Source organism: Colletotrichum acutatum, assembly GCF_030867785.1.
Source record: "Colletotrichum acutatum strain CBS 112980 chromosome Unknown BDZ83scaffold_9, whole genome shotgun sequence".
Taxonomy (NCBI): domain Eukaryota; kingdom Fungi; phylum Ascomycota; class Sordariomycetes; order Glomerellales; family Glomerellaceae; genus Colletotrichum; species Colletotrichum acutatum.
The window spans coordinates 64,135-89,839 of NW_026849003.1; the positions used below are offsets into that span (position 1 = coordinate 64,135).

General features: G+C 52.8%; 7 protein-coding genes across 7 annotated transcripts; 3 read left to right on the top strand and 4 right to left on the bottom strand.

Moving 5' to 3' along the window:
- Positions 1 to 105: 105 nt before the first annotated feature.
- BDZ83DRAFT_747845 (uncharacterized protein) lies at positions 106 to 6,310 on the bottom strand (the record flags this gene model as incomplete). Its single annotated transcript, XM_060513515.1, has 2 exons — positions 106 to 6,032; positions 6,244 to 6,310. The coding sequence occupies 2 exons, from the start codon at positions 6,308 to 6,310 to the stop codon at positions 106 to 108; spliced, it is 5,994 nt and encodes a 1,997-aa protein (XP_060369875.1).
- Positions 6,311 to 6,681: 371 nt separating this feature from the next.
- Positions 6,682 to 8,078, bottom strand: BDZ83DRAFT_603671 (uncharacterized protein). The gene is made up of 2 exons (XM_060507233.1): positions 7,916 to 8,078; positions 6,682 to 7,859 (listed from the first exon to the last, which is right to left on the bottom strand). Exons 1-2 carry the CDS (start codon positions 7,954 to 7,956, stop codon positions 6,878 to 6,880), a joined length of 1,023 nt encoding a protein of 340 aa, XP_060369876.1. The 5' UTR covers positions 7,957 to 8,078; the 3' UTR covers positions 6,682 to 6,877.
- Positions 8,079 to 9,292: 1,214 nt separating this feature from the next.
- On the bottom strand, positions 9,293 to 11,348 carry BDZ83DRAFT_726846 (uncharacterized protein; the record flags this gene model as incomplete). The annotated part of the gene is made up of 4 exons (XM_060512768.1): positions 10,961 to 11,348; positions 10,479 to 10,566; positions 9,645 to 9,792; positions 9,293 to 9,491 (listed from the first exon to the last, which is right to left on the bottom strand). The coding sequence occupies exons 1-4, from the start codon at positions 11,168 to 11,170 to the stop codon at positions 9,293 to 9,295; spliced, it is 645 nt and encodes a 214-aa protein (XP_060369877.1). The 5' UTR covers positions 11,171 to 11,348.
- A 1,421-nt stretch (positions 11,349 to 12,769) lies between these two features.
- Positions 12,770 to 14,005, top strand: BDZ83DRAFT_747847 (uncharacterized protein; the record flags this gene model as incomplete). Its single annotated transcript, XM_060513516.1, has 2 exons — positions 12,770 to 13,035; positions 13,090 to 14,005. The coding sequence occupies 2 exons, from the start codon at positions 12,770 to 12,772 to the stop codon at positions 14,003 to 14,005; spliced, it is 1,182 nt and encodes a 393-aa protein (XP_060369878.1).
- A 1,190-nt stretch (positions 14,006 to 15,195) lies between these two features.
- On the top strand, positions 15,196 to 15,830 carry BDZ83DRAFT_747848 (cyanate hydratase; the record flags this gene model as incomplete). Its single annotated transcript, XM_060513517.1, has 3 exons — positions 15,196 to 15,222; positions 15,299 to 15,735; positions 15,809 to 15,830. The coding sequence occupies 3 exons, from the start codon at positions 15,196 to 15,198 to the stop codon at positions 15,828 to 15,830; spliced, it is 486 nt and encodes a 161-aa protein (XP_060369879.1).
- A 2,530-nt stretch (positions 15,831 to 18,360) lies between these two features.
- Positions 18,361 to 20,157, top strand: BDZ83DRAFT_603682 (eukaryotic rRNA processing protein EBP2-domain-containing protein). The gene is made up of 3 exons (XM_060507234.1): positions 18,361 to 18,811; positions 18,882 to 19,581; positions 19,671 to 20,157. Exons 1-3 carry the CDS (start codon positions 18,503 to 18,505, stop codon positions 19,994 to 19,996), a joined length of 1,335 nt encoding a protein of 444 aa, XP_060369880.1. The 5' UTR covers positions 18,361 to 18,502; the 3' UTR covers positions 19,997 to 20,157.
- Positions 20,158 to 21,140: 983 nt separating this feature from the next.
- On the bottom strand, positions 21,141 to 23,312 carry BDZ83DRAFT_446135 (MYND finger). Its single transcript, XM_060503139.1, has one exon. The coding sequence runs from the start codon at positions 23,230 to 23,232 to the stop codon at positions 21,349 to 21,351; it is 1,884 nt and encodes a 627-aa protein (XP_060369881.1). The 5' UTR covers positions 23,233 to 23,312; the 3' UTR covers positions 21,141 to 21,348.
- Between the last annotated feature and the right edge of the window lie 2,393 nt (positions 23,313 to 25,705).

The window sequence follows — 25,705 nt, forward strand, 5'->3', positions numbered from 1 at the left end:
ACTACTCCAATGTACTTGTTGGCCCCTTAACCGGTATCCAGTAGCGACTGCTCTCATACGCGCGCCGCCCCGAATACCCTGATGACATCCACCGTCACGAGTCGTTCACAAAATATTTCGCTGTTGTCCAACGACCAGCCACCACCACTCATTCACAGTGAAACTCTTTCCATGGGTAATACCTTTCAAGACACCATATCTTTTCCCCCAGTCAAACACCATCTGCACCTCGAATTCTTGTAGATATGGTTTGAGCACGGCACAAACGGACGCGACATTCAGGGGTCCTCGAGTTGCGACAACGAACGCAACCGCACCAAGAACTTGTGCCCAACGATCATGGTTGAGCTCCCCAAAGAAATCTGACCACAATGGAACCGCCCGATTATGGTTTTCCCTCGGAGGCTTGCTATGCTTGGCTTTTTGTAGGAGGGCCAAATCTTCATTGTAAACGTACTTCTCTGTGGCCTCGATCTCAAGACCAAAGTTGTAGTATGACTTGGGGTATTTCCTACTTTCGTAGTTGCCCGGGTCGAATCCGAGAGGGATATTCGGGACATCAACTGTGGTGACAGCAACTCTTCCGTAGGCCTGCAAATTCATCATGGCCATAACCTCACCATCCCTCAAGACGTAGGGAATCCGGATCTTTTCGCCCCGTCGAAAGCTTACATCAAGTCGTTGCTTGAACTTGGCGGCGTCGATGTATTTGACCTCGTTCGTCCACTTGATGAATCGCGGCAAGAATGTCTCGGTGAGGCGGTAAGGGCGGCCCTCGAGTGCTTTGAGCTTGCTGTCCGTGATGACACCTTGACCTTGGAGAGTCTCGACCGCTTGCTCGAGAAGTGATTGAATGCGCTCCTCGTCTCCGCCTCCGATACTTGCCATCTTCTTCCTTATATCTTGCGGCGCATATTTATCGCGATGCGTGTAGCAAAGGGAGCGCAACCACGACATAGCAATGGCTAGGTCCTCGGTGTCCTTGGACGGCGCTCCCCCATCATTATCCACGAGGGAAATCGCGGGGCGTGAAGTGGCCGCCTCAAATCTGTTAAAGACAGACATCTGGAAGTTATAGTACTCGTCGCGCCAGTTGGTTACATCCGTCCAGGCTGAGCCAAGAGAGTAACCCCGTTCCAGAGCAGTCTTGCTGGCAGGCAACTCCTGCGAATCCTCAATCAGACCAGCGGTCCACTTGATAAGACGCGGCCAGTCGTAGTCGATATAATTGTCAAAGTCAATAGGTGGAAATTCTTCGTTCTCGTAGGCTGAAATGAATTGAATCTGGAATCGTTCAGAAAGCTGGCTGATGAAAGTTCCGCGATCCTTTCGGGCTTTCGACCAGAATCGTCTCATGGCGCTGAGGGCCATGTCGGGGAACAAGGTCATCATGAGACCCCATTCTATGATTCGGTCGGCACCACCAAGAAGTGTCCTTGTGACGACGAATGCGGCTATCAAGATGGTTTCATTCGTCTCGTCGAGCCCGGCGTTCCGTCTAGACGCATCTCTCAGGTCCATGTCTCTAGGCAATGGTATGAGCGTCCTGGTCTTCAGATCGATTCCGACCATAAGCTCCCTGGGCTCGGTCCCGAGCTTGGTCTGTCGTCGCTTGCGCTTTCTTTGTCGACCAATCTCGCCGCCCCAGAGATGGTCAGTTGCAGTCGTTCCCTGTTCAGCAATGTGGAGGCTAAACAAGGCAGATTGACTGAGTTGGTTCACAGGGTCCCATTCAAGTTGAGGATTCTCCCATTCGCCCGGAAGGTCATCGACGCCGTGGTTGATAAAGATATAGTCCGGGGCGATTGACCCCGCCAAAAGGAGCTTCATACCCTCAGCTGACAGCTCCCAGTCGAAACAGGCGTCGACCTGGTCGGAGAATTCGTAGAATTGGCTGCTGCTGGGTAACTTGTCTCCAGCCCCCCCTCGCCACTTTGTTATCTCGGGGAGATTTTGAGGCAAGTTCTGTCGGAGGAACCAACGCGAATCGGGCATCCAGCCACTGATTGACAGGCTACGATCCTCCGTCTCGAAGAATGCGCTCTCATGCGCCGGCCAAGTACCGTTATCGCCTTCGATAGTGTCGACATGAGCGAAGGTGACGCTGAACTCGTCGTGGCCCACGTCAGACTCTGGCGGGGCCGTGGGATAAGTTGGTTCAGGGGCCGAGGCGTCAGGAAGAGGTGTGTGTTGGATGTCTTCTGGCGTTTCGGGTCCCAGATATGTGTTGGGATTGAGAAAGACAATATTCGGAGAACAGCCGCTCCGTCCATCACCGCGAGATTCGGAGGGCCCAGCGATTGGTCCTACTTGCCCTGTCACGAAGAATCGAAAGATGTCTCTCTTTCGTGTTCCATCGGGACCCTGATCTTCTGCATGGGCAATCTGTTCCCTTGTGACCATTCGCTTCCTGCGTTTCCTTGGTGTCTGGGATCCCTCGGGGGGAGTATTTGGCCTCTCAATAGCTGCTTTATTGGCATAAAAAGGAGCATCAAGAACCTCCATCACCTGAACCGTCTTCCTACGGCTGGAGAAGACGGGCTGAGCGTCATGCTTGTCCTCCTCAGGCATTCCTGCCTTGGGCCTGAAGGCCGGCGGGATGTAAAGTCTTGGATGATGGGCCATAATGTTCGCTTTCATAGCTGCGCCCGGCGGGGATGACGCTTCGATTCCAGGAATCCGTATCAATTGGTAGTTCGTCATCATGCCTTTGGAGTTCTTGAAAGCATGCGTGCTAACAACCACTTGCTTCTTCTTCGCCAACCTTGCCAATGCGTTTTTGTACATTTGATGGTCCGGCGCCTCTTCAGACGAGAACAGAGTTTCCCACGTAGCAATAGTAGCGTACCACAGGGACTGGCCTCCAGGGAAGACACCGCCACTCGCATGTAGGATGTACTGAAGTGCCCGTTCCATGGTCTGTGTTTTCGAAAGAGCACTGCTGTTGGTTAGACTGGCCCTCAGTGCGTCTGCATGTGGCAGCGGGCTGGATTCGATAACTGGTGCTGACGCATCTCCTGAGCCTGCTCGCTTGGGACTTCCATTCGAACTTCGCTTTGCTGGACCCGGATGCGAGCCTCGTCGCCCCGAGCGGTCAGGCGATTTCGTTGACGTCAAGTTTCGCGGTGGATCGATTCCAGCAGTGTCAGTGAGAGCCTTCATGTGGGATTCCGGGGAGACATGCGTTCTCTTGGCTTTTGGTGTGTCTTCTCCCCTTGCTTTCCCAACTGCTATCTGAAGTGAGGCATGTTTCGTTGGCATGTCTCTTACAGCACCGGCAGGATCATCAATGAGCCCGCTCAAGGGCAGCGGTGTCGAGGATACCGGCGGCTTCAGCGTACTTGATGACTTTGACGCACTTCGATTACTGCCAAGGCCCCTTCTCTCGCCTTGTCTTGTCTCCTGTAATACGCCGGATTCCCTTCCTAGGTCGGTACGCAGTCTTCTACTCCTGGAAGAAGTGGCCCCGAAGGATTGTACATCGGCGGTGACAGCGTCATCTCCTCTTTCCTGCAAGCCAAAGACGTCCTCCTGGCTTTCCTCGTCGTCTAGAGTGTCATTCAAGGTAGATAACCTCGAGTGCCGAGGTTTGATCTGTCGAGGAGGATTAATTGCTCGTTTCGGCAGAGTCGATCGTTTCGCAGCCGGGAAAAGCTTCTCAGGAGGCCCAATCAGGGGTGCCACATAGTTTGGGTTGCAGGGTGTCTTCGATTTCTCGAGGTGGTATTTGATACCAACGTCGTTCTTCCAAGTCCCTCCACATTTGTCGCATTTGAAAATCTTGGAACAGCCACGGGCAGATGATTTTGCTGACCCTTTTTTGGTCCGACGGCCTCCACGCTTCACAGGCACGTCGTCGACAAGTATAGCATCCACTGCTTCGGCATCGGGCATCTCCACATCTTGAGTCAAGTGTTGAGATCCCACGACAATGGATTGCTCATCCGTCGGCAGGGCGGCAGGGGCTTCGACCTCCGTTGTCGTAGCCGATAGCGCGTCTACGTTCGAAGGTTCCTGAAGCTTGCCCTCTTGGCCAACAGCAGCATGAATAGTGGACTGGTCTGTACCATGGACGGGAGGAGCCTGAGAGATATACGGGACCGCACCGGCTTCGGGATCTCGATCACTATTGGAGAGTATTCTAGACAGCGCTGCCGGATGTACTTTGAGCGTCACGATATTCGATGCTGTTGTTGATTCAGCTGGTCGTCGCCTCGTACCACGTCTGGCAGCCGTTGCAGAGGGGGTTGTAGAGTCGAGCTCCGAGCACGTTCCCGCTGTAAAGCTCGCGTCGTCTTCAGAAGAATCTTCGCCCGTCTGCTCCAGAAGCCTTCTTCGCTTTGCTTGACGCAGTCGTCCTGCTTCTTGAGCCCCGTTGACTCGCAGAGTATCCGAAGCTTCGGCCTTCCTCTTAGTGATGGCATTGAGTGCCTTGCCAAAAACTCGAGCAAGAGCAGTCAAGCCAATGGCAGTATAGGACGGGTCAGGGGGCACTGTGGGATCTGTAAAGTGGCCAACCAGCGTCTTTCCACGGATCCCGTCAGCCAGAGAATGATCATCATCCATCTGTCCAGTGAGATTCTTTTTAGCAGCGGCGGCATCTCCTTGCTGGGCACTGAGTGCAAAATAGCGATATTGCTGAGATTTGCCTTTTCGGTGCATCTCACTCGATACCTGAAAGTGCCTGAGATGCATGGGCTGCTGTGTCGGGAGAGAGATTGTTGAGGAAATGGAGGATATATACCGCCGAAAAGATGGCCCCAGAGTCAAGTCTCCTAACTGCTTGTTCGACAGACCCGCGGAGCCTGCAGCAGAAATGTTGTCGAAGATTGTCGTGGTTAGGGGTTTGTCGGCTATCCAGCTGGAGCGTGGATTCATTCGTCTTCTGTTGAGAGCACGACCATGTTCAGTCTCCGGGCTTGGGCTGTCCATGTTGGCGGTCTTGCTTGCCGGATCAGATCCAAGATCTCCACCGTTGAGGCTGTGATAAGACTGTATACTTTTTTGCTTCCCCGTAGCAAGATAGGCAGCCCAGTCCTCGTGCGTAAGATCGTGGTCGAATTTGAGGCAGTCCTTGAAAAGTTTCCCAGACAAAGTGGCGCCAACATACTGGATGGCACCAGTCTGGACAAAGAATCGACACGTCTTGGCTGCAACTTTCATCTGCCATCTCAGACCCAAAATGCCCAGTTTGCATCGTAGATCATGATATCTGATGATCCCAAAGGCCTTCACAATGGCCATGATCGTCTGGGCTAGAGAGATGTAGTCCACCGATTCCCCATTCCACCTGCCACGCCACGAGACAGGCTCTAAGTCGCACGCCAGGGCGCTTCTGGACATATCAACAGTCGTGTGCAGGCTTGCGGTTGCTTTCAGGGGATCGATTGGAAGAGCTGGTGCGAAGCGCGTCAACCACATTTTGCTGGTCTTGGTTCCCCTGACGAGCGTCGTTCGTTTCGAAATATATCCCTTTTCTGCCAAAGCATCTGTTCTTTTGGGCAATGAGCGTTTGTCTTGGCCAACAAGCCGACCTAAATCGCCTTGCAAGATACCCTGCTGCTTAGTGGAGGCGATACCGACCAAGGCCATCCACTCCAGTCTCGGGACCCTTCGGTAGTCGGGCGCATGTCCAGCAATGGATTCCCACATGCGATCCTCAGAGACGTATATACGAGGCCGCTTTCGAAGGCCCAGGGTCTTCGGCGCCGACTTGACGAGGTCTTTGGGTTCAGGGTCATTTGGACCTTCTTCTTCTGCGGCACCTTCTGAGGTGCTGGGAGCTGCTTTTCCACCCTGAGAGTCTGGATCCGGCAAGGCAAGGATGTCAACCAGAGGTACATGATTCCACTTTCTATTCGGTCCCACAGAGACGTCCTTCCTCACTCTCAGCCAGTCCCAGGCCGTAGACCACAGTAACTGGTTGGATTCCGCGCCTGTTGGCTGAGAGGGTTCTGCTGGTGCATCTTGCCTGGGTCGGGTGTCCTTGTAAAAAGTGCCGAGTGAATCGAGTACATGTAGTACAGTGCATCCTATTAATCGCTTGTCAGTAAGATGCGCCAACTAGAAAGTATTCAAGTCAAATTTCCTCGCTGAACGCACGACTGGTGGTGGGGGGCACAGTCAAATGCCAGCCATCTCAGTGTAATTGCGCAAACTGAGAGTAGAATGATAATTTGGAAGTGATGGACAAGAAGTCGAGAGTCCTCGTTCTCATGAAGCGTGAAGGGCAGATTCACTCACCCAAGTCACCATAACATGAGATGTCAGTGATGACAGACTCTATCAGTCGCTCGAGGTCGCGGGACATTGTACCTCCTTTTGGGGGTTTGACATTCTCAGGTGAACGAAAGTCGCATAGAAAAAGTCATGCGAATATTGACGGCGAAGGTCGACGATGGAAAATCGAACCCAAGATCCCTGGGTTGGCGTATGCGGTTGGTCGAAAATTCCTTCCAGATTCTGGTTGGTTTTCCCCCGCTACGTTTGAGTCGGCCAGAGATGTGGGTAGTGGAGGGGAAGGAAACCGCTGGAGTCTGGCCGCCTCGGGAACCCCGCCGTGCCCGCCACGGTGGGCTACCTTGCCTTGGGTACCTTACAGCACCGTCCAGGTGGCTGTGGTGGCTGTGGACGAAGAAAGAGCCACTATGACTCTGACGGCACGTGATCATTACATAATACCTGATCCGCACAGACGTAGTCCGTAATTTGGCCATACCTAAGTTCTTGGACAAGGGACAAGGGGGCCGGAGGTTATAGACTGGATATCTCGTCTCATGTCACATCTTAAGCAGACAAGGTATGAGATCGAAAATTAAATCACACTGGTTCGGGTGAGCTTTGCATCCGCATCTTCAAAGACAGGCTTTCATTACTACTAGTTCTGGGTATCTCGAGATTTCGCAGCGGCAAGCTTAGCCAACTTTTCCTCCTGCTGTTTCCTGTAAGCCAGAAGGAATGCCTCTCTGGTTTCCTGGAGCTCTTCACGTCTTCTCAGGCTACCAGCGGACTTTGGCACGTTAGAGACATCAACGGCCGCACCACGGACCAGTAGCCTGTCTTTGCCGGCCTTGTGAAGCTCTGGCGGAGCCTGCGCGACATCATGGAGCCCTACTTTGGCCTCGGCACGCATCTTCTTGAGCACCGCCCAAGGATCTTCTTCGCGGTCTGCGCCCTTGTTCTTCTTCCCCCTTTTGCCCTTCTTCTTGTCCTGCCCAGGTTCGTAGAAGGCCTTTGAGGTCTGTCCGAAGTTACCAAAGGTACCGCCGTTGATCTCTTCGTCTAGCTCGCGTTCGGCGATTTCCTCGAGCTCCTCTTCTCTCTTCTCTTGAATCTTGCGCTCTTCCTCACGCCACTGGTCGTACAGCTTGTGCATCTTCTTCTCCTTCCGCGTCCTGACGGTCTTGAGACCAAGAGGATCTTTCCCGCCCCTCTCGGTCTTGTTGACAAGGTTCGCCAGAGGCAGGGCTGCGTTGACGCGGGCAGCGAAATCGGACATCTTTTCGCCCGGCCGGATCGTGGGCATCTCGGGCTTCGCAGTCTCCTCAACCTTGGTCTCGCTCTGCGCGGCTGCCGCAGCTCTCTTAGCTGCCTTCTTTTTTTGGGCCACCGTCTCGCCGTTATCTAGGCCAGATCGTTGTCTCCTGCCCGACGCCAACGACATGATGCGCTTGAAAGCTCTCGGAGCATCGTCATCATTGCTGCGACCTTTTCTCTTCTTGGAGACGCCATCATTCTCTGTCTTTTGGCTCTTTCCATTCTTGCCATTCTTGGCGTTCTTTGCATTGTTGGCTAGAGCTTTTCGACTTCGCAATTGAACGGGAAGCGGCCTCGCGATTTGTGATGGGGGGAGATCAAATCTGCACGAAGCCGGTTAGTGTAGGCCATGACGGCATCCCAGGCGATCAGAACTTACGCTGAGGGGTCCTGTTCCCTCCTGGTATGTTTGTGAGGCATTGCGACTGACTTCAATGAGTGAGTCGTTGAGCGATTCAGTACAGAAACACGTCCCCCTCTGCTTCAAGGTTTCGTGATTGCAGGTGAGGCGGGATGATACATGGGCTCGGGGAGTGATGGAAAATTTTGTATTATGTCAGCCACGATAAGAAGTGGACGTCCGATAAGGAGTGAGGCCGTTTTTTGGGGGGTACCCCCGCTCCACCTCATGAAACCAGCTCCCTGTCGTGCCAGTGGATGTACGTATCGCAATGCATCTGCAGGGGTCTCCACGTCGGAAAGCCCCTAGGGCCGATCCACCTTGGACAGATCACACGCGGGAATCCCACAATCTGGCATCTTGGCACCTGATCAATGACAGTTCTGTAGCACATGGGCTGGCTTCACCCGGTCATAGGCACAAAACTTTGCTTGAGGTTTAGGTACCCGCGCTGCATGCTTCGCTGATCATCTCTAAATTGGTTTTTGGTTTGTTTTTCTTGCCAAGTAAGTCGTTGTCAGTCATTCTCGGGAGACTCAGACAACCAACAGGGCAATGCCTATGCCAATATCAACGATCACCTTACCCACGGAGAAATCGTGGTGCGGAGCTCACCACATATACCAAATAAGCGACTCAGAAGGATGGTGGGACCTGGAGCCGGCATCTAAGCCGAAGCACGTTGAAATGAAAAGCTTGTTTTCTCCAGTAAGATGGTCATGTTTGTCAATTGAGCGCGATTCTTCTGAGAAGGACACTAGAACATCCCCTTTGATGAGAACCAGGCTTGTCACACGCATGGGCATGCATGCACAATGTCCCTCCTTCGTTGCCGCCTGGATGGATGATGCCACAGTGATGACCGCCTCATGTTAACGGAGAAGCGCAGCGGTCACGGAGACGGCGCCATGACCGGGCAATTGGTGGCGGAAGGGGACGAAGACGTGCTATGCCAGAGACTAGATCAACATGAGGCGGTAATTGCAAGGTGGATGGCACAACTGCTACGTCCCAAGTTGGCGAAAGAAACTCTGGGAAAACGAGGTGAGGTATTTGCACCCGAGTCCGTCCCACAGAGCAGGCCGGACGGACTCTAGGATTCAGACTTCAGACTTCAGACTCGGAGAAGAGCGTGTTTCGCGTGTGGGAGTTGTCGAGGTGTGGTTGAGTGAGGAGAACAAAGTCAATCACTAACCGTCTGATTATGTGACACTTTCAGTCGTTTTCGGACGTGTCTCAGTATCGACTGCTGATGAATTGCGTACGTAGACGGTCGCGCTGAGCTATGTACCAAATGCTTTTTTCCATTGCTTTTTTCCGGGTTGATGTCGGCACGGGTGGGTGTTCATCAGTCAGTCAGTCAGCCAGCCCATGATCAAGGTCAAGCCAGAAACACTCCGTGCGGGCATGGCTGATGGATGGATGGTGTTTCTGGTTTTGGGCGGGAAACGGAGGCTCGGACGTGCCGCCGTCCGCGCGACCCATGGAAATGTCCCGATCAGTCACGCTCTGGGGCGATCCCGCGATGAGCGCAATGGCCAACACGAGCGTGTACCTATGTTGTGTGGCTGAGGTACGGAGTACTGATAGATCGCAGCTAGACTTGGCCAAAACGCCTTGACTTCGGCTCGAGGTGCGGTGGCCAAAGTTCTTATCCGTACACGAACAAGCACGCGAGAAGCCACCCACGCGCACTACGCTGCCCTACCTTGGAGGAAAATCCATATGTACCTTGGTTGGCAGGTTGGTGAGATGGCATGAACCACGGTGGCCCACGAGGAAACGAGGGCATTTGTAATAGGTTGTTCTGGGCTGGTCCTGAAGGTTGGTTGAGGGCCAGGATCTTGTGGGGATACCTAAGGTGGTGACCTAGGTAGATAGTGGAATCTGGTCCAGTCTAGGACGAGCGCAGACTCCTCAGACCGCTCATAGGTAGGAACCTCTCGGGAACGGCACTGGGGGCCGGTTCTCTACCTAAGTGAATTAAGGTATGCATGATGCGCGTGACATAGATAGTACACCGTAGAGACCTGGAGTGCGAGAGGGATTTAATGTCACTAGTTGGTTTCTCATGGTTGCTTGAATGGAAGTTAATCCGCCTATCAGCTGCGCCACGTGCCTGGAAGAGTATGGCTTGCAAGTGAAAGGCGCGAGACTCTTGTTGGTAAGTAGGTCGAGGCGACAGGCCAAATGAGAGGCAGAAAGAGAAAGCGAGCAGGAGGGACGTTGGCATGGATGGGAGGGGAGGGATTTGAGAGCCCAGGTGAGGGACGGGAGTGAGGCCCATAACATGGAGCACGCCGTCTCTAAGCCGGTACAGGCTTAGCACGGACCATCTCAGCGTTGAGGAAGCGAACGTCCGTCCAGTCTCACTCTCGCGAGGTGCGGCGTGCGGTGTTCCTGTGACTTGCTCGACTGAGTTCAACCTTCAATGTATCCATCTGCGGGGAGATGCCACGGCGGGGCAATATGACTTCTCCACGGAGGCAAGTATCTACGCCGCTTGTCTTACCTTAGTCTACAGATACAAGATACTTCGTACCTCCGCACCAGACGAGAATAATCAAAGAAGTATCTTGGGTGCTGAGGTGCTCCACCAAGGTACTTACTTGCCTTAGGTTCATTGGTACCTAGCCACAGCGGACAGCTTTGCACGACGGTCATTGACCACTGAGATGTTCGTATTGGTAGCAGAAGGCGCAGCTGCTGGACTGGATTGGAGATCCATGGCCGGAACCCCTTCGCTCTCTTCCCCAAATACTTTTTTCGCTCCTTCCAGCTGGAGGGTCGCTGCTGTCTCCTGTGCCAAGCCTTCCACCAATCAACCAATCTCCAAGTAGCTCGTTCTTGCGCTTTCCATCCTCATTACTCTCTGAACTTCCGCACTGACTTTTCCTTGGCACCTCATGTTTCCCTTGTGCCTCGTCTGTAGAGGCAAGAAGTGTCGAGGAAAGCGGCTGGGATGAGGGGTCTCAGGGTCTGGACAAAGGCTCCAGGAGGGGGCCGGAAGCAACTACAAGGTACCTGGACCTCGGGAACGCCAGAGGGCAGGGATTTTCCCGTCGGCCAGACCCTCGTCGACTCTCTTTCGCCATTCGACTGAGGCATTCCGACACGACAGGTTTGGTTTGAGAGAGGCATGCCGAATAACCTTAGTTGTTGGCCTCTTGTTTGGCGACTAACGACAATGGGACCTTGGTGCGCCTTTCCACTGGTCACAGAGTCATCGCCCATGCGCTACCTCGACACGCTACTTCCATGGTCAACATTCGACACTTGACCCCAGACCTGAGAATAGTCTCTCACTCTCACTCACTCACTCACCCACACACTCTCTCGCTTTTTCTTGGCCTCACTTTCTTGCCCTGTCTATTCTCCGTGGCATGGCTGTCGTCGTCACTCGTCGTGGACATAATAAATGACTATCCTTGCTTCGTGGCCTCTGACCGTGCATACAACCACCGACATGACACGATACATATCTCTGCTGCCTGGCCAAGACGATCCACACATTCAGATACCGTTGTCCCTGAAGTCCGTGATCACAATTCCTCTTCGTTACACTGATTGACCCTGGACCTGAACCAATACCCCCCCTTCGCCAGGGTAACAAACACAAACAAAACAGGCGCCAGAAACACTCCCTCGGGTCCCGCGCCCCCCACCGTCTTGGGGCTAGCTAAGCTCCTGATAGACTTTCTTAGTCTTAGTCCCTTTTACGGACGTGGGACAGGACAGGACATGGATGACTTGGAAATGCTTGAATACGCCGCCTACTGACTAGCATTAGTCCCCTTTCTCCCCAGCCAAGTACCTTAGCTTGTAGTGTCTAGCATGGAATCCATGTACCGCTACTGCTGCATTGTTGCTGCTGCCGCCGTAGATGCTACTGCTCATGAACCACCCAGTCATTCACACACACACACACACACACACACACACACACACACACACACACACACACACACACACACTCGTGCTCACACACAACTGGAGACATCACATCTTCTGGAACCATATGCCAGACACTAGACCCGTGTCCCATCCATAGCACGGCGTCTTGTCCGTTTTCTCTCTCTCTTGCTCACTCACGCCTCATTCAGCTCACTGACTCTCTCTCATTCTCCTCCTTCCCCTGACCCCCGTTCTTCCGACTTTCCTATGTGCCTCACTGTCTCTCCATCATGCTCTCAGACCCTCTCAGCTCTTCCCAAAGTCTGTTCTCAACCGCCGTCCCTACCCCAGCATCCATCCCTAACCATGCTCGGATCTACTTGCCGTTTTAACCTTTATATCCCTACCCCATTCCGCCCTGTCCTTACCTCGCCCTGAGGTACCCGACTTTATTACCTACCTTACCTTGCGGTGATCTTTAGCTCCAATGTCCCCCTCTTAAAGCAGGCAGCAAGCCAAGCCAACAGCCACTCTATTAGATCCCGCTATATTTGGTGTCTCTCTCCCGCAGTTCTTCACTCTTTGCCTCGTCCGCAAACGTCCAGACTTATTCGCTCTTGCCTTTGTTGCTGTCCTCTTTGTGTACCTTAGACCACTGCCAGTACCTCATACTACATACTTATCTGGCCTCCTACCTCGAAGTACTGTACAGCCTGCCTGACGAACTTGGAGAACGGCTTGCTGTACAATAGCACTGCCGCAGCCCAGACTTGCAGCCTACGAACCCTCATCCTTTACCACGATATGCTTTAGAGATAAAGAGCTACCATCCGACGGCCTCTTCCTCTTGTCTTCCCTCTGAGCAGGCGTCTCGGTCTCCAACCTAAGGTAGCCAACCATTGTCTGATCGTACCAGCCAGAGCAAAAGACCTATTCAAAATGTCTACCACAAAGAGCGCAAGCATCGACGCAGTGCGTGATCGATTCCGTCAATTCTGGTCCCGAAACAGCAGCACGATACCTCGTTACAGAGACTCTCCCGAGGAAGCAGACGCCGCAAGTGAAAGCGAAATCGAAGTCCCGCCAACACCAGCTGAGAGCTTCACTTCCGAAGATGGCTTACTTCCTCCTGCGTACATGATACCGAAACCATGGACACGGAAACGTTCCTTCATCATGTGCGGCGCTGTTTGGTTGGCGATGCTGTAAGTGTTGCGAACGGCGCAAGATTTAATTCTCCGGCTAACTTTGAATCTCAGCTTGATATTTGTCCTCCTCAACCTGGTCCTATTCGTAGCCCGCGAGGTCTGGGATACTGCATCCGAGCAGTTTGAGAGCGCGAGCATCGTTGAGCCAATTCCATGCCACTCTCATAATGATTACTGGAGGAAAAGGCCCATCTACGACGCTCTCCAGGCAGGATGCATTGGCATTGAGGCAGACGTGTGGCTCATGGACACCGAATTATTCGTTGGCCATAACAAGTGGTCTCTGCGTCAGAAAAACACCTTCACAAGTCTCTACATAGACCCCCTCGTTCGTCTGCTTGAGGAACGGAATGCGGATCTTGGAAACATCACACAGGAATCACCTCGGGGCATTTATGAGGCAAGCCCGGATCAAACCATGGTCCTTTTGGTGGATTTGAAGACGAGCGGCCCGGAGACCTGGCCGGAGGTGGTTCGTCAGTTGGAGCCCTTGCGAGAGCGAGGCTGGCTGAGCAAAGTCATCGATGGCAAAGTCCACTATGGGCCTATCACCGTCGTCGGGACTGGCAACACTCCTTTCGATATGGTCGTCGAAAATTCAACCTACAGGGACACATTCTTCGACGCTCCCCTCCTGAACCTGGACCGTCATAACTTCGATCTGACCAATTCCTTCTACACGAGCGTATCCTTCAAGAAGGCGCTCGGCACCGTTTGGTTTGGTGACCTATCAAAGGGCCAAATGGCGAAACTGAGAGCGCAAATCAAAGAGGCACATTCCCGCGGCTTGATGGTCCGGTACTGGGACCTCCCAGCATGGCCAATCAGCATCAGAAACCACGTATGGGATGTACTCGTACAAGAGGGCGTTGACATCCTGAATGTGGACGATCTCAAAGGCGCCAGGAGAGAATGGGATCTCAAGGCGTGGAAACGGCTAACCGGCAACTCCACGATACCAGCCTAACCGGACAGGGCTTGTGTACCATGGTGTACACAGAACCAAACCATCAAATCGCTACCAATTATGACAACGCATGATAGCGTGAGCTCCTTTAGAGGGACATCCCCCTCTTTGAAGTCAGAGCCACGCTAGCCGGTCGAAAATATCTGGAATGTTGGTGGGACCACTCTCCCCGCTCCATGGGGATTGTCGCTCCTCGAGAGCTGAGGCACTCGATGTTAGGAGAATACAATTCAAACACCACAGCCACTACCGATCTCCTGTCAAGGCCAGCCCATGAGCCATCGGCCATCGCACAATGCTACTCAACATTGACATACGAAGTTGTCTAGATTAACAACTTCCTCGGGCGGGACAACTTCCCCGAGAGCATTCTTCACATGCGGCTACTTAGAGTAGCCTTGTCTACACCGGGTAGCACACTTTGCAGCATCGTAACCATTGGACGTTCCTATGACTAGAAGGTGTTTATGTGGCAAAGTTGACGTACACGGAGAAAGGAGTGTGTAGGACATTAACGGAGTAGTAACATACATACAATGAATGGGTTGGCGCAAGTTGCATTGCAATCAACGCATCGCTTCTGGAGCGGACCGGACGATGACAGCCGAGCTCACCGACTCCGATCCGTGCCAAGACTCGGGTGCGATGGCTTCGCAAACTTCCGCCCGGCCACCGCCGTGTGTCCCGAGACGGACTTTGCCCGGATACCTTAGTTAAGATAGACAAAAGTTACTAGAATATAAGGGCTATTAGTCATCATATCCGGTCGGGATTCGCAGGCGATTTATGGTGCATCGGTTTTTGCCTTTGAAGCCGAGATACCGTGTTTTCTCCGGCGGGAAGGCCTCGGCAACAGCGAACAGGACGACGCAACTTAGACTGATGTTTCTCTTAGCTCACGACCCCGCAATGTCCATGGACGATCTGAATGCATGACGTCCGGATGAAATACCCGCCCGCAATACCACGTCTTGAAGATTTAAGGCAGGTGTTCGTCAACATTTCCTCCTTTGATTCAATCGTACATCGTTGCACATACAAAGACTCAGAGTAGACATCTTGCCCTATCTCAACTCATCTCATCTCATCGCATCGTATCTCGATTAGACGAACTCTCTTCCGAACTCTATCCTTGGCATTTGTTTCATCACACTTGATCCCACTACCAACACTTCAGCCTGTCTTTCATAATGTCTGGACAGCTCGCAAGTCTCGATGTGAGTAACGGAGTCATGAGGATATTGAATCCCAACGGCGACGAAGCCCCTCAATCACTAACTAAGAGCCAAACAGCCATCCATGGCGGACCGTCTCCCGCCTCATTCCCAGGTCCTCTTTGACGCCAAGGCGTCGGCTGGGCTCACGTTTGAGGAAATCGCCAAGCATCTCGGTCGCAGTGAAGTTGCCATTGCGGGCATCTTTTACGGTCAGGTCCAGGCCTCGGAAGAGGACGTCCAGAAGCTGTCTGAGCTCCTCGGAATCCAGGCCGCAAACCTGAAGCAGCTAAACAACTACCCCGACCGCGGCCGAGCCGGGCCCATGCCGCCTGTTGAGCCGCTCATCTACCGCCTGTACGAGATTGTGCAAAATTACGGGTACGCCTACAAGGCCGTCATGAACGAGAAGTTTGGCGACGGCATCATGAGTGCGATTTGTTTCAACACCAAGGTCGAAAAGGAGATTGACGAGGCTGGGAGCCCGTGGGTTGTCATCACCCTCAAGGGCAAATGGTACGTACATTTTGTTCGCTTCATGTACTTGGTGCTCCGTGGCTTTGGACGTGAAGACTGACTTGGTTGATAGGCTTCCCTTCACCCGGTTCTAGAGAGAGCCTGCAGTTATTGGACATAGCAAAGAGAAGCGTCATATGGAAACGAGCACCGTGAATAGCACTAACTTTTATCACGCTTGTCGTCAGATGCTGGTTTGGAAGCGAGGAGTTTCGGCTTGGTGACAATGTACATAAAAAAGGTGGCAGTCATTCTATCCCCCTTAGGTAGTCAATCTACAGACACGCGACTGTGTTACTGTGAGCTCCGTTCGATAAAGCAGACCTTCGCCCACGGTGTTGGCTTGTTATTAAACGTCAGGTCCAATAAGAGGCCAAAATTTGCAGTGAAGAGATAACGCAAGCTTTAAGAAAAAATTGCGAACCGTGGTCCAGATATGGAGCATTGCCGGCCTAGATATTGTCGAACTGATCTTTCTGGTCACATACCTAATTGAATCAAAAGCAGCAATGGCAACTAGGCGAGTACCCGCAATCGAAACATATTCTCTTAGGGTCAATGCTTGCATGTACATCCAACGATCGATAATTTGGAAAGCTGCTGGATTTGGTAGAGTGGCAGTCCGTGTGAAATGGATTTGTTTAGTTTCGACTGTCCAAGGAATGAAAGCCAAGTGTTTCCGACTCAAAGGACTTGTGTTGGCACAAATCTTCAGCATCGTCTTTCTTCCATACTCCCCTATTCAAACCCCAATGCTGGCTCTTTGTCTCTAACACCGTTCTTCGGTGTTTTTTCCGTTCGAAGGAGTCTCGCACATCCTAACTTGTTTGCGCTGGAGCGCAGGCTATGTAATTCTCCTACGCTCAGCCGATACGTTTGCCCAAAAGATATTGCAAAGTCACAAACCCTTATCCCGTCCTGTATGACATGCGTTATTGCCATCTCAGGCATAACAAATGTGTTACATAACTCCAAGCGTACAGCCTGGTACTCTGGTAAGGATACACTGTTCGCCGCTGCGGTGAACTCAACGAAGGCTAGCCTCCATTCGTCTACAACGTTGTGACGTCGAGAACAATGAAGTTTCATGGGTGTTGCCGGTTTATCGGACAAAGATTCGAAGTTCTTGAGACAGCTGTTCGGCTCTCGTGATCGGCTTCGAGGTCGTTAATTGCGTCTCGGGCAGGTCATCTGCTCGTCGTTGTGTAAGTTGGGCGCTGCGTGGGAACATTGCAACTGCTGCACACTATCTAACGCGGCCGCCTTGGAGTTCAACAGCACTGGTACCACAGACGAGAGGAAACTTTGATATAGAAAGCAACTGATTTCCTTCGAGACTATGATGAGTTTTGTCCATCTCTGCAAAACAGACCAAATCCTACGTCGATCGTCCTCTACCAAAGAAACAGACCCGGGCATACCATTGTACACCTTCAATACCAAACGCCAAATCAGCTGGTATGGAGACCCCTAACAACACTTGCAAAATCGACGTCAAACCCAGTTCTGGTACCAACGGCAGCGATCAAATCCTGTCGGGCCCTCAACGAAGATAGAGACCATAGCGCTATGCCAGTCTAGCAGCAATGAGGTGATTTTGAACGAATGCGTCATATCATTGGACAGACCGCAACAAGAACTCCTCGTCATGGAAATCTCGGGCTTCATTCCTCCGTCCTCACCATACCACGATTTAGTCTTCGTTCTTGACTACCGAGACACGAGTTCACTACAAACCACTTAAGCCGAAGTCCTCGCCAGAACGACCATAAACATGCCCGGTAGTTTCGGTTGGCCCAGAAGCATGTTCTTGTTGCACAGAGTCTTAGTCAATAAGGTGTCTAGCAATACTTTTCATAGCCAAGCGTGGAACACGTACAGGATGATAGTCAGAAAGCCCACATGGCGCAATTACAAACCAATTGGTTCTTCATGAATAGATCCCATATTTCCGGGCATACGTTCCCCGTCGAAGCTGCACCTGATGTCTAGGAGCTTACGGGAAGTTCGTGTTCTTAATTGAGGATGTAGATAACGATACCCGTTCTTCTTGGTAGCTATGAGCACAAGTACAGAAAATCAACCTCCTGTCTGCCAGCAAAAAGACAATAGCTTCACCGGTCTGGCATGGACTCGAGAAGCCAAAAAAGAATATACATACAACACCAGGTATTCGCTGGTCGTCACCGACCCAACTACTAATCCGGCCCTCATTGGCTTATCTATGGGAGAGCGGACGGGATCCCGAGTTTTCCAATGGGTATGGCCGTATGTGCTGGGAAGATGATACGAAGTGAGATATAGACCACAAAAATTGGGTAACGCTTCCTTTTCAGAACGTCCGAGCGTCCGAGCACTCGAATCTGCTGCTTCATTCGAACAGAGAATGATGGCTAGATTGTACTCATGTAGACATCCAAGGGACTTGATTGGAGGTAGACTTGTGAAGTTCCTCTTCACCAGTATCTTATTTTGTTGTGAATCATTGCAGTGAGAATGATCTCAAGACGATGTTGAAGACAAGTAAAAAATGGTCGACCAATGGCTGCTTACCAAGCCAGGGACCATACCCACTATGGAGAACGACCCCACCATCATGTCTGACCGCCTCAACTGGGTGGATCACTGAAGCGGCAGAATTATTTTCAATCGACATTTTTTCTGAGGACCCTCCCCACGTTGCCGCAACCCGACCGTAAAGAGTGTTGAACCAGCATACTTTTGCGACCAACCCAATATCAGTACACTTCAGATATTGTCTGCAACCATGGTTACAAAATCCAAACTCAAGCTTGCGCTAGCGGCCGAGAAGGGCATCGACCTTCGTAAGGTCAAGGAAGAGCGCAAGATCAAGGCGAAGCACCGCGAAGCCGCCAAGGAGCAAGAGAAGAAGAACAAGAAGAACAAGGGTGTCGAAGAGGATGACGAGGACGAGGAGATGGAAGACGAGGAGGAAGGAGACGATACCTCTGTTATCTCCATTGAGGGTGGCATCACTTTGAACGCAGACTTTGAGGATGCCGACTCGGACGAAGAAGAGGACGACGAGGACGACGACGAAGAAGAGGATGACAAGGTTCGTGCTCCTTGCACATTGCGCAAACTACGGGACCCTCAGAATGATTGCTAATACACGGTTTCTACAGCTCGATATCGAAGCATTGGACGACACAGATAGTGACAGCGACTCCGATATCGAGATGGAAGCAAAGATCGAGCGCCCATCCAAGAAGGCCAAGACAGCCACCAAGACACCCACAGAAATCGAGGAGAAGGACGGCGAATCAGATGACGAGGAGGACTCAGAGGTTGACCCCGAAGAGGACGACGTTCCCATGTCGGATCTCGAAGGCGACGACGAGGATCTCGAGGACATTATCCCCCACACCAAGCTCACAATCAACAACAAGGCCGCACTCCTGGCCTCCCTGAACCGCATTCGCATCGACACATCCTCCACAGCCTCCTTCACGTCGCACATGACCGTCGCCTCATCCAAACCCACCGCCGAGGCCGTCCCCGATGCCCAGGACGACCTCCAGCGCGAGCTCGCCCTGCTCTCGCAGTCCCTCGAGGCCGCGCGTAAGGGCCGCGCGCTCCTGATCAAGGAGGGCACCCCATTCTCCCGCCCCAAGGACTACTTTGCGGAGATGGTCAAGGACGACGGACAGATGGATAAGGTCAAGGCCAAACTTATCGAGGAGGCCAGCTCCAAGAAGGCTGCCGCCGAGGCGAGAAAGCTCAGAGACCTCAAGAAGTTTGGCAAGCAGGTGCAGGTCGCCAAGTTGCAGGAGCGCCAAAAGGCCAAGAAGGACACACTGGAAAAGATCAAGACGCTCAAGAGGAGTAAGTTACACCTCCCTCCCTAAAGCTGCTAGCTGCACGCTTCAGTACTCGTTTCAGTCCGAACCGGTCACTAACTATCCCCAACCCAGAACGTCAAGAAAACTCTTCCAACCTCGACACGCGCGAGGCCGACCTCTTCGACGTCGGCGTCGACAACGAGATCAAGAGCCACACCAACTCGGACGGCAAGCGCGGCGGTCGCGACGGCGGCCGGTCCGGCAGCGGCGTCAACGCCAAGCGGTCCAAGAAGAACGAAAAGTACGGCTTCGGCGGAAAGAAGCGCCACGCAAAGTCGGGCGACGCCGTGAGCTCCGGCGACCTGAGCGGGTTCAACGCCAAGCGCATGAAGGGCGGTGTCGGCAAGAAGCCCCAGCAGCGGCCGGGCAAGAACAGGAGAAAGGCCATGAATAAGTAACGGAGAAAAAAAAAGGAGAGTGCCGTTTTCTGTAGCGTAAAAAACAGGGGTAGGTGAGGGGACTGGAAGGAGGAGAGTATGTAAACAAAAAACTAGAACGGAGGAGCGAATACCCCTCGGGTTCAATGGTAATCCACAAACGAAATGATTCAATTACTCTCCAGTGACCTTTGATATTTGATGGAAGCATCAGGTGCCATTTCCTTCTTGGTCTGCTCGTCTTGTGTCCCAAAAAGCCTCATTATCCTTCACTGGCCCACTGATCAGCATAAATTGTGGCAGAGGTATCCCGAGACTTCAAAATTTAGCTTCGTCCCAATTCCATGTGGACGGTACGCGATAAACTTTCTAGCAAGCACGCCAAACATGCTAAGAGTTCAGCCCTGACGACTTTGAATCAACTTCTCGTCGCAAGAGGCATGGCATTGTACGTCATCACCACCTCCCATTGGCAGGCTTTGTGCACAACAACGATATGGGCAGTGAGCAGTGGGTTCGAAATACCGTATAAATTCTGACATTATAGTGGTTGATCTCTCATAACAATACGTACATCATCCTCGCTTGCTACTCGGAATATGTACTCCTGGAGCATTGCGCAAAGCTTTCCTGTCTGCTCGTGCTATCCTACTTCAGAGGGATTGGCACAAGGACCCTGGAGGAAAATATACTGCTATCCATCTCGGGCGGCCTATGCATTCTCTCAATCCAAGTGAGCCGCCAATGTGACCATCATTTCCATCCTTCCGTTGCGGGCTTCGCCAGCCCGTTAGCCCAAGACCAAGAAAAAGTAAATCCGTGACATAAAAAGACCGTCTCTGTGCCCCAGCAATAGTCTTCCGGGACACAAATTTGGTAGTTTTGAATGTTGCGTATGCCGCCTTTGGTGATTTGTCGGATGCGTGTGCTACCGTCCAAATCTTCCCAAGAGGCCATCTGCTATTCCATGCTATTCATTGCTGGAATAACGACCACATGGGCAAATTGAAACCCGCCAACCTCGAACACCTTGGAGAAGTTATGGATGCCGTCAAGGGAATAGTGCCTTGCCGATGACTTGAGCAGTCTGTTTCGTGGACGGCATGTGAGGATGAGGAAAAACTGAGGATATATCGTCCTGGAATAAAGGGGAGTCATGCCGTCACCATGAATGGCAAGCACCCAATGCCGGACCTGAATATGCTGCTGAAAGACCAGTGGTATCGAGGGAAACGCCATGCATTTGAAAAAACGCTGTGCTGTGCAATGCTGTGCCACCTGTGGGCGGCAAAGAATCCGTATTATAAACATCGCGCCTCCGAAGGCGCTTTCCGGGGTATAGTCGAACGTTGTGGAGCACTGAGTGGTATGGATCACTGCGTCGCGGCCACGCACCAGTGACGATGGAAAGCCCATGCACTTTTTTGACACTCCTTGCTGCAGTACTTGGTGCGGCGGCAGCGGCGACACTTGGCAAATTGGCGGGTGAATTCCTCCCACTTGCCGCACTGGTAGTATGCACACTGACGGATGCCTCCGCGGGTATCGTCCTTGCGGCACAGATTTCTCATGACAACGCCAGCCCAGTATTGCATATCTGTGCTGTGGTGTCGAACTGTGAACTTCTCGACCAGGGGGAAAATATTGAAGTCGTTGGGCAACAAGAACTCCTCCTCGAGCTCTTCCTCTTCAACCTGCTCCTTGGGAGCGTCCTCGCCGTCCAAGTAGCGGAGTTCCTTTCCAATCTTGAGCCTTGGGACCAAGTGGCTCTTTTGGAAATACGACCGCAGGCCACAGTACTTGGAGACATATGCAAGCAATTGAAGGGACATCAAGACGTCTTCTTCACGCGGCATGGCGGCAAGCATCTGGGCGTTGGGTACAAATTGTCGGTCAAGGAGGTACCGGGGAACGCTGGCGTTGGGAATGGCTGGCTGAGGAGGTGTGACCATTGTGGGGCGGTTAGGTGACAAACCGATGGCAGGCACAGGGGCTGGCGTCGTAGCAGCGGTGTTGCTAGTTTCCACAGGACCGCGGTGTGTGATGTTAAAGGCTCCAGTATCCTGAGTTTCTGACACAGTTGGGGTGTTCAGGTCCATTGTGGTAGAGCCAGCCAGGATGCTGTCTCCCTCTTCCATAGTGATATCTTGGATGTTTACGGCAGTCTGAATCTCAGTGCCAGTGCCCGACATTTCAGCATCCGGGGACTCGTCGGATGGCGCGTCATCTCCGACCAAGTCATCCGAGTCGACGGTGGAGTTTTGGTGACGAATGGAAGGACGGCGACGGGAGCGATTTGTTGGTGCAAGTCCCGAAGTAGGCCGGACGGTAGGAGAGCGCATCTGCGGAGGCGGCAGGGGAGTTGTTGGGGAAGACGGTTGCGAAACCAAGTTTGCGTTGCCAAAAGTCATCATCGACGCAAGACGGTCAGCATCGCGTACAGGTCTGACAAAGCCCTCCATAGTTTCAGTGGCAGGTACGGCGGGTGCCAACGGCTGAACGACCTGACGAGAAGGAGATGCAACGGCATGGCGAGCCTCGGCGGCACGGTAATGGTGGTGATGGTGATGATGATGGTGACGGTGGGCAGGGAACGCAGGTCGCTCGGCGGAGGACGCCAGCGGATACTGGGGTGGAGTGGGTGTGGATTCGGTGTTTTGTTGATCGACTGCGGAGCTCGAGGACGAGGATCCCGCGTAGGTAGCAGATACGTCGATGGAGGGAGGAGGGGCCTGGCGTCTGGAGGCCCTCTGCTCAACTTCTGTTCGGGTGGATCTGTTGGTGAAGGACGGAGCCTTGTGTACACTGCGGTGTTCGTGGCTCCTGTGACGGTGGTGATGGTCCTTGCTCTTGTCGTCCGACTTGTCTCTGCACTTCTCAGTGACTTTGATGTAGTTGTCGAGAATGGTAGCAATGACGGGGACCATGTCGGCCTCGACAACCCTGGTGCGGACGTTTTCAGTGCCCCTGACACCAATGTTGACGACGCACTGGAAGGCCAAGTTCCACTTCCACATATCCATCATGTCCTTGCTCCGACCGCGTTTTAGAATGCATACCAAGCGCTCGATGCCGCCGTCGACGGTGAGAATATCACGGATGCGAGCCGAGGATGTGGTGAGGTAGGCGAGATGGTTGAGAGAGTTGATGAGAGGAAGGGTAGAGGTGCAGTCGAGAGCTCGTCTGTCGTAGAGGGCGGTCGTGATGCCGACCGACGCCTTGTTGACGTTTGGGATACTGAAATTGACTTCTCTCATCTTGAAAGTGGGTAAGACGACGAGATGGATTCAAGGGTTATTCAAGTCGAATGGGGCCAGGCAGTGCAGCCGTGGAAAGGTGCGAGTGTGACAAATCCCTTCCAGGTTGGGCGGCCCCTTTGACAGGTTTGAAAGAAGGAGTGTGTTGATTCGTGCTCGCTCAACAGGTCGATGGGCCGATGATGAATCTCGAGGTGTGCCGATTGAAGAGCAAAATGAGGAGAAAGGAATCGAGGTTTGGGGTTGGGGTCGCTCGAGGGTGGCGATATTGTTGTGTGTGTGTATGAGAATTTGGTTGGATTGGACCGGATCGTGCGTGAGCGGACTCGTCTCGATTCGATGGTATTGGTAGTAGTCTCGTGCGGTGCGAGGGTCGGAGATACGATGGGAAGCGTTGCAAGACTTGTTGTCTTTTTCTTGGTCGCGATCGTTTCCGAAGACAATCGTTTGGTTGAATGGAACCAAAGGAGGCAGGATGGGATAGTAGTAGTTTGTTGTAGGAAGAAGAGTCGCAGGAGTAAGGAAGAGGGTGCAAAGTAGCGGCGAAAAGACGGTGGAGGGTAAAGGGTGATGGATTGGTTTGGTTGTGTTTCAGGACCGACACCCGGAAGCGTGACTCGGATGTGCTGTGAAATGGCAGTGGCAGCGTCAGCCAAAGCCAAAAGGAGCAGGAACTAAAAGCCTGGGCCAAGAGACAAGACGGATGCACGCAAAGTGGAAGCGATGTCTGGCATGCAGCGATAGCAGCGAGACAATGCGTGCGATGACGCTCGACGCTCGACGCGAGAAGGTGAGGATGAAGAGCGGGACAAGCGACGGCGAAGGGAGGTTGGGAAGAACAAGAGTAGGAGTAGGAAAAAAAGAGGAGGAGAGGAAGAAGGAGCAGAGGGAAGAGGAGAAGCAGACGATGAGGATGGATGCATCAGGTCCGCACGTACGCGAGATTTGTGCAGTGTTGGCCCAGTCCAGCCCGGTCAGGCAGCCCAGCCCAGCACCAGCCAGCAGGGCCCAACAGGACTGGGACGCACCTCATCACACAACTGGGTACCTAACAACAGCACCTCAGCAATAAAGTAGGTAGGTAGCGGCCAGCGACGCCCTTGGCCCTTGGATGAGGAAGCTACACAGGGCACTTGCCCGTCTCACACATGGATAATAAGCACAGTCCCTGGAACAGCGGAGCACACAGCAACATAATACCTAGGGTTCTTAGGTGTATTCAGGAGGCAGGCAGATGGCAGGGCCTCCTACTACGTATGGATTGATTTGGTAAAACAAATTAGTTGGTAGCTTGGAACACTTACCTACTCACGCACCATATATTTTACCTTACCTGCCGCTATGCAACTCCTCGCTTAATCGTTGAATGTACAGCGAAGCTGGGAGCGACCTGAGCCTCGGGTGCGTCCTGGGCTGGCAGACGGGGCTGGGCAAAGACCTGACGCAACAGCACTACCTGGGTTGATTGGCGGTAAAATGGGCAGCAACTGTGGTGATGGAGCCCACGGACAAGAAGGGGGCAGGCAAAGGGCAGGGAATCATCATAAGGGACCGCTGAAGTACGCCCGGCACTGAGCTAAGGGAAGGTACCTAGGTAAGTAAGGTAGGTAAGGTAAATAAATAGGTGCGGTGCCCGCGGTAAAGAACCTCAGCCATCAATGCCCGTACAAGTTACGAATGTCCGATTTTTTGAGGGCAAACGCGGCGAGGTTTTAACAGCAACCTACCATAACTTCGGTACGTGTGGACTAGGACAGCAGTAAGCCGACCATGTCCTTTAATTCCCCGACGCCCTTCTACTTTGTTCCTCTGAACTGTACAAATACTCCTCGACGCGGCATGGTACCATGCAGCTTATATAAGCGTAGCTCACGGTGTGATGCTCCGTCGGCCGGACAGAGTCCGACCGGGTCAATAGGTATTCTGACGCGACTGCCAGTTCTCCGAGTTCCCATCCAGCGGACGGATTGTTTGGAACATCGTGAGGCAAAATCACCATATGCCGTTGGTAGGAGAGCGACACCGGACAGTCAAATTCCATCTTGCTGCATGCAAATCCACAACCATCCAGCCAAACCCTTACCTGAGTTCGAATCCAATACCGCAGGAATACAATTTCAACTTGACTTTACCTAAGGCAGCCGCGCTTTCTCGAACTGCATCATCTCTCGCAACGAACCGAGTCCGTCGAGTCTCTTCAGCCTCGAAGTACCTACGTACAGCCCGTAAGCCCCCAAGCCCAAGGTTCGTTCCGCATCGGGCAGGCAAAGGCAAAGACACCACGTCAGGTACCGGTCACGCCGCGCCGCTGGACCTGCCATCTAACACCCGCCACTCGGCCGCATTCGGCCTTGCTTCCTGGACTCGGGGGAAGATAGACCCCTGACAAATCGCACGTCTATCTCCTGAGGGTCGAAGATCATGGTCCTCCGTAGTTCCGTACCTTTGCTCTGCCAGGCAAGCCGCCCACAAC

Coding starts and splice junctions, on each gene's coding strand:
- BDZ83DRAFT_603671 (XM_060507233.1), bottom strand. CDS start 7,956: ATGCCTCACAAACATACCAGGAGGGAACAGGACCCCTCAGC. Junction 7,860..7,915: donor AGGGAACAGGACCCCTCAGC/GTAAGTTCTGAT, acceptor GGCTTCGTGCAG/ATTTGATCTCCCCCCATCAC.
- BDZ83DRAFT_603682 (XM_060507234.1), top strand. CDS start 18,503: ATGGTTACAAAATCCAAACTCAAGCTTGCGCTAGCGGCCGAGAAGGGC. Junction 18,812..18,881: donor ACGAAGAAGAGGATGACAAG/GTTCGTGCTCCT, acceptor CGGTTTCTACAG/CTCGATATCGAAGCATTGGA. Junction 19,582..19,670: donor GATCAAGACGCTCAAGAGGA/GTAAGTTACACC, acceptor TCCCCAACCCAG/AACGTCAAGAAAACTCTTCC.
- BDZ83DRAFT_446135 (XM_060503139.1), bottom strand. CDS start 23,232: ATGAGAGAAGTCAATTTCAGTATCCCAAACGTCAACAAGGCGTCGGTC.